The sequence below is a fragment of the Halictus rubicundus genome, chromosome 13 (genome assembly GCF_050948215.1).
Source record: "Halictus rubicundus isolate RS-2024b chromosome 13, iyHalRubi1_principal, whole genome shotgun sequence".
Taxonomy (NCBI): Eukaryota; Metazoa; Arthropoda; class Insecta; order Hymenoptera; family Halictidae; genus Halictus; species Halictus rubicundus.
In genome coordinates this window covers 12,950,996-12,963,840 of record NC_135161.1, presented here as the reverse complement: position 1 = coordinate 12,963,840, position 12,845 = coordinate 12,950,996, and the positions used below count along the sequence as shown (strand labels likewise).

The 12,845-nt window shown below is 51.7% G+C and overlaps 1 protein-coding gene across 1 annotated transcript in view; it reads left to right on the top strand.

Moving 5' to 3' along the window:
• Ds (dachsous cadherin-related 1) overlaps positions 1–12,845 on the top strand; it is a 366,686-nt gene that overhangs the window by 330,858 nt on the left and 22,983 nt on the right. Inside the window, exons 6-10 of the mRNA XM_076798955.1 lie at positions 2,452–2,860; positions 8,196–8,474; positions 8,995–9,218; positions 9,888–10,554; positions 10,643–10,996. Coding sequence (XP_076655070.1) covers positions 2,452–2,860; positions 8,196–8,474; positions 8,995–9,218; positions 9,888–10,554; positions 10,643–10,996 — 1,933 coding nt within the window. The remainder of the gene's footprint in view (positions 1–2,451; positions 2,861–8,195; positions 8,475–8,994; positions 9,219–9,887; positions 10,555–10,642; positions 10,997–12,845) is intronic.

The following is a 12,845-nucleotide window of genomic DNA, read 5'->3' as shown; positions in this document are numbered from 1 at the left end:
AAGACAAGTTCAAAAAGTGACCCTAGGGTTTTGGATGATGCTGTGCTTAGCCAGGAAAATATTAAGTTCAACTTCCTTGAACTCGAGGGCGCTTAAACCACGCCCACTCAGAGTACTACGATCAGCAAACTAATCTTCCAAAAAGAGTTATAAATCGTTACGGTGATCTTGAAAGCTGGAAGTTTGGAGCGTATAGAATTGAAGCAAGAAAAATTCGCCTTGCGGAGTACCGCCCCCTGACCCCGAACCAGGACAAGACACGTCTAAAGACCGCCCCTTGTAGCCAATCCTCATCACTGAAACCAAAAGTAGCGAAAGCTAGCAGCTCTCGCGCTCCTCTCTTTTTCGCAGCTTCTCGTGGTCGCTCCGGGGGCAATTCCCGTTGCTCCGGGGGGGCAAGGAGAGGTTGTCGGGGCAGCATTAGACGGTCGAGAACACGCTCCTGATTGGAGGCAGTGTCTGCTCGTGGGACGAGCGACGAACAAGGATTCCTCGCGGCGGTAGCCACCCGGCAGACGTAATCCCGAATACGAGGATACCGATGACGAATGGTCGCGAGATCTTTGCCGCGAGATAGGCCCGTTAAATGACGTCACATTTTTAATACAGCGGATACACGAGGGTACGATAGAGTCGGACGGCGACGACGACGACGACGACGACGACGACGAGGAGAACCGTGCCGTTCCCTCTCTTTCTCCGTCCGTTTCTTTCCTTCTTCCCTCGCCATTCGATCTTTCGTTCCATCTTTCTCCCGGTGGTACACGTATATATCGGTGGTATCTATCGGCGAAACAGATCTGTGAGCTGTCGGTGGTATCCGGACAATATCTTAGCTACCTCGGCAAGACGGAGATAGACCCTGGCGGAGCGAGAAAGAATCGCGAGGACCAAAGCAGCAGCTAGTAACCCGGACTACAGTGAGCGTAACCCTTCACCCATCGCGAACTAATAACGTACAGTTAGACACATTACAGCCTGCTCCCACGTCAGGTTCTCCTTCTAATGGTGCCCCGATCCTCCCCCTCCACTAGAACCTCTTTAGTCCCCCTCTCCACTCTTTTGAACGACGACGACGACCGATGCGCTTCTACGCTCGTCCTGCTTCCACTCGTTCGTCTCTCCCTCGGATCGTCATCCATCATTGCCCGCGCGCCAGCTCCGTGCACGGGATACGAAGTTATATACCCTCGATCCTGTGCTCTTTCCTCTTCGTCTTCTTCTTCGTCGTCGTAGTCTTCTTCTTCTTCTTCTTCTTCTTCTTCTTCTTCTCCTCCGACCTCCGTAATTCACGATCCTCCCGCGCTGGAAAACATCGACCGGTTCGCGAACGCGTTTAGGGTTCGCGGTCTTTGGGCGCGTTTAATTAATACGGAACGACCGGATCGACTGGTCTTCCCCTCTCTTTCTCGCTCCGGCTTAGGCGACGCCCCCTCTCTTGCACGATCTACTCGCTCCCACTCTTTTTCGGTCTCCAGGGATACGCTCGTGTCGCTGATAGTCAGATTTCATTTCAACAGAGGCAAGGATCATTGTGGTTGTTCAATTTTTTTTTATTTGGGGCTCTGAAGCCACGCCCACTCGGTACACCCCAATCGGAAACAGTTAGATGGTAGTCTATTTTAGAAAATCATTGATAACCAGTGATTCTTGCGATGCTAAAGCTTTGGGTGATATCGAATCTAAGCAGAAAGGGAACATTGTTCCCACTACTTTGAAGTCGGAGGCCTGCGAAGCCACGCCCATTCAGAACACTCCAATCGGAAAAAGTTATTTTGGAACAGCGTTGAAAATCACTGGTATGCTGGATCTTCAGGAGATACAGTAGGTAGACTATAAGGGAACATGGCTACAAGACTTCGCTGAAGTTGAGAGCTGTGAAGCCACGCCCACTCAGAGCATCCTAATCGGAAACAGTTAGATGATACTCTATTTTAGAACCACTGTTTCTTGCAATGTTAGATCTTCAGGAGATACAATATGTGGACGATAAAGGAACATTGCTACGAGGCTACGCTGAAATTGAGAGCTATGAAGCCACGCCCACTCAGAGTAGCCCAATCGGAAACAGTTAGATGATACTCTATTTTAGAACCACTGTTTCTTGCAATGTTGGATCTTCAGGAGATACAATATGTAGAGAATAAGGGAACATTGCTACAAGGCTCCGCTGAAATTGAGAGCTATGAAGCCACGCCCACTCGGGGCACTCCAAACAGAAGAGGGAAGATGAATCGTCTTTTCTCTCTCGAAAAAGACGAAGGTTGAGAATGAAACGTTATTATAGCCTCCAAAGCTACACTTTTAGAGGATGTAGGTCTAGATGAGACCTATACATAAATGGCCCTATGGCCCTTGGCAACCAAAGAGTGCTATTCCCTACCAAAAAGCATAAATCTACCATCAACTAGACCGAAGAACAGTCTCCTAAAATTCACTTTCTGTCCACAGATCCTCCAGGTGACAGCGTTGGACCTGGACACAGGCAACAACGCGAGGCTAAGCTACCGTCTCCAGGGTTCCACAGCATTTCGGATCAGTCCGAACACCGGCTGGATCTACCTAGCGCAAACCTTGGATCGCGAGACTCTGGATCGTCACGTTCTGACCGTGCTAGCGACGGACAACGGTTCGCCTGCTGCCACGGCTAGCGCCTCTGTCCTGGTGACGGTGCGCGACGACAACGACAACGATCCCCGGTTCGAGAAGGACTTCTACGGGTTCGAGCTGCTGGAGAACCTGCCCTCGGGTACTCTGGTGGGATCGGTGAGCGCGTCCGACCCTGATCTCGACAAGAACGCGTTGCTGAGGTACGCGGTGGTCCAGGCAAACAGCAGCTTCGCGGTGGACCCCGATACAGGTAAGAATCGTCTGTGCACACGTCTTGCCTTCTCTCCCCCCCCCCCCTATTTCCTGTGGAACCGAACGATGCTCGAGTGTTTACGAAAGCTGTCGGGGACTCGGACAGTATCCCACGCGATTCGAGCCGCGAGAAAAATATTAGCGAAGCCACTCCGACGAATTTGACCCTCGAGGACCGAGCCGGCCACTCGGCCGACGCCTCGGAATTTCTTAAAACGATGATTATGGCACTGTGCACCGGGAGCCACGCGGTATTATTTTTAACCAGGCCTCGCCTTTTCCTGCTTCGGCCCTGTCGTCCGTCCTTCGAACCTGATGGGGTGTCGCCGGGACCAATGTGGATTTTTAACCCCTCCGATCGAGAATGCCAATGACATGCCAGCACCGATTACCATAATTCCACACGACTCCGGAATTAGCGAAATTGTTTGTAAATTGTTTGTAGGTAGTAGACTAGTACGACGACCTTTCTTCGAAAAATATTTCCATAAAGATCCTCGGTTAACTATCGAATTCAATTTTCACAAAATGGTCTACAACCGCTTCCCTCAAGACTTGATAGCACGTAGTCGAAACAAAATGGTGCGAGGACCGTCCATCTTGGGGCACAGATTAAACTGGTCGAAATGCTAGGTTCCGCCAGCGAACCTAGTAATATTTCTCGGTGACGAAGAAAAATCGAGGACTATAATAATCCATCTGGAAGGGTTAGAAGGGCTTTCCGAAAAGAAAAATCCAGGACGCGTCGGGCCGCACAAAAAGATTTACAGCTCCGGTGTCCCTTTGTGCCGAACGAATCTCGGTCCTCACCGAGTAGAAAACGATCTATCCTCCAAGACTCCATCCTTCTCGGAGGCTGGAGGGAGACGGTCGATTAATTTCCCAAATAGCCCACACCCGTCGACGCTCTTAATTCACGCGTTGCGTCAAAGGGCCATTCCCGAGCGTGTCTCGCCATTGTCGAGCACCGATTGCGCAACCATGAGTTCGTAAACCCCGATAGATCTTCGGTGTCGTTTCGTAAGTAAGTCTAATGGAGCTCGAGCGGCAGTCCCATAGTTTTCTCAGGGTCTCTCTATCATCGTACTGTGGTGTCCGATCGCAAGCTCGCGCGCCAGTTCGGGATTTATAGGCGGTTGGAACTCTCTCTTTTCAAGAAAAAAAAAAAAAAGGAATGGAACACGGGGGTGATAGAAGGGGGGGAGCATGGGAGAGAGCGTAAATTTATTTTTGATGCGAATGCCTTTAATTGGAGGACCGTAGAACGGACGCAATATCGGAGAGACGCGTACGGTGGCGTGATTATTTCGTTTTTGTAACATCTCCCTCTCCCCCCCCCCCCCCCTCCCTGCTTCGTGGATATCAAAGTATAATCCCGTAAGAGTGGTGCTTTCACCTTGGGCCGGCGCGGCGTGTAACAAATCACCAGAAAGGGGGCTCGGGTTCACCGCGGAACCAGCACGCACGCCTCCCCGTGATCCTTCTCTCTCTCTCTCTCTCTCTCTCTCTCTCTCCTTCCTCTCTCCATCCATCTTTCTCTCTTTTTCCCCTGTTCGCGTATGCCGGCCGCATACGTGGTTTGATTGGCATGCGACACGGAGAGTATTTGTGTACATGCTGGTTCGAGACCGGGCCGCTCTTCCTCTCGTACCCGGGTTGCCTGTTTGCTAAAAGAGACAGAGAGAGAGAGAGAGTGAGAGAGAGAGACAGAGAGAGGAGAGGTGGGACTCCCTCGGCGCGAACCTTCGAAAAATAAAAGGAGACCCTCCTCTGCCGGAAGTATCAGCCGTCGCGGCGCGTACAAGTACTTCTATATTAATCTTTTACCGAACCGGCTGAGTCCACATTGTTCGCCGGCCGGCTCAGACGTGTCCAGGAAATCGGCGGACGTTCGAGGGATCGAGAGGATCCAGGACGCGTCGATCCGGTTGCGATTAGGAATTGAAGACCGGCGATGTGTGGGACGTTTGTTGGGAAGTGACGCCGTGGGGTGTCCTTTTGTTGGCTCGATTGTTTGGGGACGACGAGCATTTTCAAATGGCCGAGGAAGTACGCTTGAGAGGCGCTCGATCGGTCAGGGTTGCAGCGGTGTACCCTAAGTTCGAGGATGCTGCTTGGCACTGACGTTGATATTGGACTTCCTACTCTTACTTGGATGGTTGTTGCTATGGTCGCCAACGTACATAAAATGGGGTCTATTCCTAACGTGTTTCATGCGAATTCAAGTTTAGCCTGATTGAATTGGGCTGATCCCAGGTCTAGTGTAATTTAGGTAATTGATTTGTACTAGCCTGTAACTGGACTGGGCTATCTGGAAATTTCGATTTTATCCTTAGAGGACTTGACACAGTGAATTCTCGATATATGTCAGCAACACGGGTCTTGCCAGCGACAAGAATCGTGCAGGACACGTAACCGAGCCATGTTAACCGAGGACTCTCGAGCTTCGCAGAGTATACCCCACGGTAGTGGGGACAATTCCGCGACGTTTATCGTCCAAGCCTTGGCGACATATACAGAGAAATCACTGTACATCCATGTCCACTGGACTTTTCCAATCGAACCGGAGCCCTGATGGGAATATTCTGAATAGAAGAGGAGAGCCTCGCATGCTTTCTCACCGACACAAGAATCACCAGCGATCCTGAAAACTGACGCCCCGAAGGCGACCATAAACGCAGCGTCCCTGCGATTCGACGATCGCCGCCGGGCCGGTTCTGTTTTAAGAAATCGACTAAAGCAATAACGGGTGCCGGTGTCGGGCAGACTTTCCTAACTCGCAGCATGGATTTCCAAATATTGGAAGAGACACACGCGGCAAACGGTAAGAGGAGGCCGTCGTCTCCCCTCGATCGGCGGGGACATCGAGGCCCGTGGTCGCACGGTCCCACGGTTAACACGAGAAACGCATTAGCACGCGTCCTACGATATACTTCTTATTGTTCCGCGATGGTATCCCTCGATGCCGGCGCGTTTGCATGTCCCTCGTCGATCGTTTGTCTTCCCCGACGACGAGCACGGCCACGTCGACCGACCGTCCTGCTCTCTTCTTGGGGGACGCGTTCACGACTCCGAGAGCTAGGTACGTCGAGAATTCGTGGTGGAACGCGGGTGCAACCGCCGCGCCGTTCGTCGCTGCACCGTAGCTTCACCGACGAACAACGACGCGACGCCGCTCCCCTTCCGCACGAATTATTATCCCGTTCCTTTTCCAGGTCTCTTCGAATAGTTCCGACCGGTCGGCTAGGCGGTTGCTTAATTACCCATTAATGCGCCCACCGCTCGGCCACGCTCGGCCACGCTCGGCCGACCTGCCTTTTCTCTCCTACCGCGGACTCTTCCTCCTCCTCTTCGTCTTCTCTCTACTCTTCGTCGCCTCCTTTGTCGTCTTCGTTCTCCTTCACCTCGATACAATTTCCGACTTTCCGCGGCTTCCACAGTCCTCCGGTGTTACTGCTCCTGGCAAGAATTGTCATTAATAGGATTTATATGTGAAATAACAATTGTCTCCAGCAACATTAGGACTGCCGAGTCCTAGACCTACTTTATAGTAATGACACAGGGTGGAATTTATTCAGAAGTACATTTCTCTATATATGTCGCCAAGGCCTGGATGATAAGTGTCGCAGAATTATCCCCACTACCGCGGGGTATGCCCCCGTGAGGAAGCATGAAGAGTCCTCGGACTCTGAGGAGTGTAAACATGACACTGCTCGGGCATGTCTCCTTGACGATAAATGACGCTGGCCAGTGTTGTTGACATATATCGAGAATTCACTGTAACATAGTGGACCCACCGGAAGAGACTTTTTCTCGTGAATAGTGGATCACAGTCTCATTGGATGATTCCATGAAATACGTCTTTTTTTTTAACTACGTCTTCAAGTTCACCTTCAATTCTTTTTTGTGTAATATAATTGTTCAGACCCAATCAGAGACGATCCCGACGACGGTGAGAAATATTTTTCTTTACCTCCTGGTAGAAAAAAAAATTGAAGTGAAGGTCGTTCCAGCAAAAACGAAATTTGGTCTCCCCGGAGATAATTAAGATAGTCGCATTAGGTGGTCCAGGCGGGTGTGTACCGCGCGATAGAAATTCCGTCTCGCAACATAGATTCGCACGGTTCAACGAAGTGTCCTTACAGTGTTGTCGCGGAGTGTACTTCCCCGAGCCACGTAATTACGGTCCGGCTCGTTACGCGCGCGACTATACACGGGGCCGACTATACTACGATTATAATATGCACGGGAGGAGGAGTAGACGGGAACGAAATACGATAGGCCGGCGTCGGAGGCGCGACCGTGGAATTCGAGCGTTCGAATGGCGTTTCTTAAGAGCGCACGAACGCCGATTATCCAATTAACCGTTCCCGTCCCCGGGTCGGAAAATTAATAAGGTCGGTTTCTAGCGGAGCTCCCTCCCTTTTCCTCTTTCTCCTCTTTTTCTCCCATGCGCCCCTGTTCTCTCGCCGCCTCGTATGTACTCGGTTTTATTTCGTGGTATATACACACACACACACACACACATACACGCTCTCGCCAGTTCTACCCGCGTGCGCGCCAGTCCGGTTCGGATCGATTTCAGCTCTGTTTCCCGGCCGGAACGAGCACGGGCATGCAGATTTTTCTTTGGTCGTCGTACGCTTTGAAGCGAACGCTCTCCAGTCGTAAACGTTCCCTCCCCGTCCACTTAACGGACGAACGCTGTTAAATGGAGCGGCGGGATATCGTTAATAGATCGTTAACCGAGCGGGCCCCGGACCCGTGGATCGCGGGGACGCAATTATTTGTTGCGCTCCTCGATTTTTATCGATTTTCAATCGGCCGGTGAACTCTCGCCGTGCGTGGCCAGTCGCGACGACGCGAGGCACGACTCGAACACGCTAACAGACCTTCTCGCAATTCTAAAAAATTAATCAACCTCGGGCGGAGCAATTTTTGTATATGAACGGCTTAATTGGGATCGTTGTATGCAGAAAAAATATTCCTCAAATCAATTGTAACAAATTGGAAGCGATCATTTTTCTTTGAATCTTTATTTTATTTCACCTATTCACTTTTCTCGTGAATGCATCAAGTGTCTACTGACGATTAGAAATAAAAATAAAAAGTTGCTCCATCGATTGCAAGATAAGGGGGTTACATAGAAATTTATTTCTCTTTTCAATAACTCTAGTTACGTGAAAATAATTCTTCTGACTTTCTTGCCGTTTTGCACTTCGTGTAGACTCATTTACAAAAATATGAAATTCACAGTCTCTACTGATATATGAGTATGTGCCCTAATAATTTTTCAACTTGAAGTGTGTTCACCTTTTTCCCCGATTTTCCAGGCGAGATCAGCACGAGGGAGCCGCTGGACCGCGAGACGAAAAGCGTTCACGAACTGGTCCTCGAGGCCCGGGACCAAGGGACGCCGTCAAGGGCTGCTAGGGTGCCGTTGAAGGTGACGGTGCTGGACGTGAACGACAACTCGCCGGAGATAGTGGACCCTCAAGGGGACGTGGTCAGCGTCCGAGAGGAACAACCCCCTGGAACGGAAGTGGCAAGGGTCCGCGCATTGGACACGGACCTCGGGGAGAACGCGACAGTGACGTACACGATTTTGAAAGGTAACCGGGCACCTTGGGATCCGGTCGAGCAACCTGTTACGCCTTTTGTCTCGATATCCGCGGGAATTCGCAAAAGAAACAGAACGTGTCCCGCCCGAATTAATTAGCCAATTACCGAAACAATTATGCACGGTCTTAAAAACCGCCTCGGGCGGCTTTGTTTGAGTTTTATGGAGGGGGAGGGTCTTGCCGCGAACGTTTGCCACGATTATATCTTCTCGTTACGATCGGCAACCGATTTTCTCGGGCGCGCGATCACGAACGCGACTGTTTCGAATATACATGCTTAAATTGACCCTCGCCCAGCCGTAATATTGCTATTTCCTTAATGGCGTCTTAACGCCGGTCGTTCTACCGATTTCTTCTGCTACATCTCTCTCTCTCTCTCTCTCTCTCTCTCTCTCTCTCTCTCTCTCTCTCTCTCGCGTGTGTCTCTCCACCCGAAAGATGAGAGGGAGAAGAGTTTTTACTCCGAGCGGCAAGATTATTTTACGTTCACGGGCAACCTTGATGTTCGCAGACCGAGACTCGGACGGCTACAACGTTTTCACCATCGACCCGATCACTGGCATGATCAGAACCAAGGCGGTTCTTGATCACGAGGAGAGAAATGTCTACCGGGTGTCCGTTAAAGCGACGGACGCCGGCAGACCACCCCGGCATAGTGTGCGAGCGCTCAGAGTCGAGGTTCTAGCGCTCGCTGATAACCGGCCGACCTTCACCAGCAGCAGTCTTACCTTTAACGTGAGTACCGAACACGTGACCTGGAGACATGCCGAGATTCTGGTCCAAACCACAGTGTTCGTCCACGACCACTTAACGCGACCAGCGTCCTGGTCAACGAAAATTCCCCGGGGAATAATGGGGGACACCTCTGCACGAGCAGATGGAGATTAGCAATGAGCAGGGGCAATTGTTGAGTTGGTGCAAGAATCGTTTGTTCTCGAATTTTAGCTTGGTACATATTTTGCTCTGTTCTCCAATTCGAGCTAAATGATATCTTTATGCATTAATGCAGAATGGAAGTAAAATATAAAACGGTAATAGATTAGAAAAATTTAAGAGTAGCTGTTTCCAGCATATTAAAATGAATAGGGGATGAAGTCGAAAGAACATTTTTATTCCGCTTAAAAATTGCCGAAGTGTAAACTGACGGAATCTGCAATCATGTTGGCATCAACCTAACACAAAACCAGGAGATTGGACATTCTTGACCACCCGATAGAATAGACCACAATTTCTTTGGAAGATCCCCCTAAACATTCTATCAGAGCAATAAAGAGTCCAATCACAGTACCCAGATAGTAGCAGCACATTGAAAAATCTAGTATAGTATAGTCCAGTCTGCTATAGTCTAGTCCACCTCGAAAGTGTGCAAAATAATTTAAGCAAATCCGCCACGTGGTTCCCCAGGTGCGAGAGGACGCGAGCATAGGCCAAGCGGTGGGATCAGTCTCTGGGGCGGGTCCGGCGGGTCGGGTGGCCTTCACCCTGGACTCCCTGACCCCCATCAGCGAGTTCCCAGCGTTCGACGTGGATCGGAGTTCGGGCCAGCTGGTGGTCGCTCATTCCTTGGATAGGGAGAACGTCAGCGAGTACCACCTGGAGATCCGCGCGCTGGACACCACTTCGATCGGCAACCCGCAAAGCATCGCGGTCTCCGTGAAGATCGTGATCGAGGACGCGAACGACAACCCGCCGAGATGGCCGTTGGACCCTATAACCGTTAGAGTGTCCGAGAAAGCGGTGATCGGCTCCACCATCTACAACCTGACTGCCACGGACTCGGACAGCGGATTGAACGGGGATCTGCGTTACGGTTTGGTAGCGGAGTTCCCAGCTAAGGGTAGTTTTGCTGTTGACTCCCTCACCGGGGCTTTGACCTTGGCGAAACAGTTGGACAGGGAAGAACGGGCTGAGTACACCTTGATCCTGAAGGCGTCCGACAGAGCTGCGCCCGGGGAGCAGCTGGCCTCCACTGTCACTGCTAGGATCATTGTGCTGGACCAGAATGACAATGACCCGGTGTTCGTTGCTCCCGAGTCCACTAAAGTGGCGGTTACCCCTGATCTTCTTCCAGGTGAGCTAGGTTGTTGCAGTTTTTACGTGCGTTCAGGGTCTTCTGATTCGAATGGTCCTAGGGTCTTCTGATTCTCACGCTATTCCAGGAGCGATGCTGGTCAGAGTGGTGGCGGTGGACAAAGACGCAGGCGACAATGGCCGTGTGTCCTACGTGATCACGTCCGCGAACCAGGAGGCCAGATTCTCGGTGGGTTACGAGTCCGGTATAGTGAGTCTGGAGAGGCCGATGGTCAGGTCTACCGAGTTGGAGATCACGGCGAGCGATCATGGTACCCCACCGCGGAAGTCGTCCCTCAGGTTGCATCTGACCCTGGCCACCGGACAGACCAACGGACCTCCTCGTCTGCTACTCGCCAATCCGGTAGCTAGGATTTCGGAGGACCTGCAGGTGGGGGCATCGGTCCTCAACGTCGCCGGTCCTGTCATCATCGCCGATCAAGGTGAGCGTTTTGATCCTCTCGGGGTATCGGAAGATCGAGTTGTTGTCCAAGTGGAAACCAATATTGTCCATCGAATGGCAGGTGTATTGAATTAGCTACCATCGTCCAATTTCGAACGTCCCTCGGAAAAAATCTTTCTGGAAAATAGTCTGTGGTCCATAGAATACAAGCCGACCCAAAAAGTCCTCAAGTTTTCGCCTCGTCAGGCCCAGAAGGCCCTCTCCGACGTCCCCTCTCGCATAGCGTGTAGGGAACAAAGCCGGAGCCAGCTCGGGGGACTTATCGATCTCCCCTAAACACATTCGCACGCGTGCTCGGTTAGCTCGGGCTCGGACAAGGACGTAGTAGAGGACCAAAAATGGGTCTGGCTCTCGGCTACCCTTTTAGGCGTTCCGGCTTTGGCGTCGTTATTGTTTCGGTGGTGCGTCCGCGCATAAAGTGCCGTGGAACAGGGGGCGCTGTCAATTTAGCGGTGTATAGGACGAGAACGTGAAATTACAGTCTCCTACCTTGTCGGCGGTGTCCTGGCGGCGGCTACCATCCTCCTTCTTCTCTCTCTCTCTCTCTCTCTCTCTCTCTTTCTTTGTCTTTCTCACGGGTAGAATTTTCGTGCTTTACCTGTTGGCCCGAGAACGCGCCACCTACGCCGCGCCACGGCCGCGATGAGAGAATATAATCGGCGTCGGAGCCGCGGGGCCGGTTCCCCCGGCTAATAGGAAAGCCCTGCTATGAAAATACCTCGAATAATTGCCTTGAATCCGGCCGGCGCGGGGCATTATAGTAAATTCAACGAAATGACTCGCGGTCCCGGCTCCCTCGGGGTCGGGAGCGCGTTCCATCCTTGTGTTTCCGTCCCGCGGAATACGGGCTCCTCGGGCCCGGACCCGAAGGCCCCCGTTCCCACCTGGTTGGTTCCTTCTCGTCGTCGCCGCTCTAAAAGCTCGCCGAAGGATTCCTGAACCGACGAGAAAATTCCATCGTACCTGGATACGTTCGTCCCCGCATGGTACAGATGCTACGCCGGATCTACTTTCCGCCGATAACCATAATCGCGGGGCCCGTCTCCTCGTCGCATACCGGTCTAAACGGGACACCGATTCGCGATCCTGATCCCCGGTCGCGATCCCATAAATTAATCGGGGACCACTGACGACCATTGACTTCAAGAAATTTTTGGGGTGGGCCTTTGTAGTCATATTGAGTCTTGATGCTCAGGTCTGGGAAGCTGCTCAATGATTTTCGTGTTTCTTTGCTCGATTAGGTTTTAAAAAGCAGTTCTTGTCGAGAGGCTGGGGGGTATTTCTCAATTATATTTTCTTCGAAATTTATGTCCATGTTTGTATTCACTAGACCGCAGATCTTTGTGGAAAATTAAAATTATTGCCACCGATTACAACAAACAGTGGGCATACATCTTCTGAGTTGTGACTCGGATTCAGGGACCGAGATTCGTAATAATTTCTCCCACGATCGGGTCTCGTGGTTGGACCCCGAGGAGAGCGCGCAGCAAACGGAACCCCGGCGCGGCGGGACACGATGATTACTAAAAGCGCGGTCCCAGGGGCCCGATGTTCCGTGGGCCTCGTAGCAAAGCGTTCTGTACGGCCGACAGAACACGGTATATCGCTCGTTTTGCGCTTATCTAGACCGGCGCCCGTGTATCAGACGAGCGCATTAGCGCGTCCCGCGGAACCAACCGGCAAAGGGACCCGCAACAGTCGTCCCTATGCAATACCCCGAAGGACGACTCCTCGTCCTGCTAGGGCCACGGAACCCGCGGTTAGGGCCCCGAGAAGCGAAACAATGGCCGCGTATATCATCGTGCCGCCAGCCTGCCGCGGTACGCACG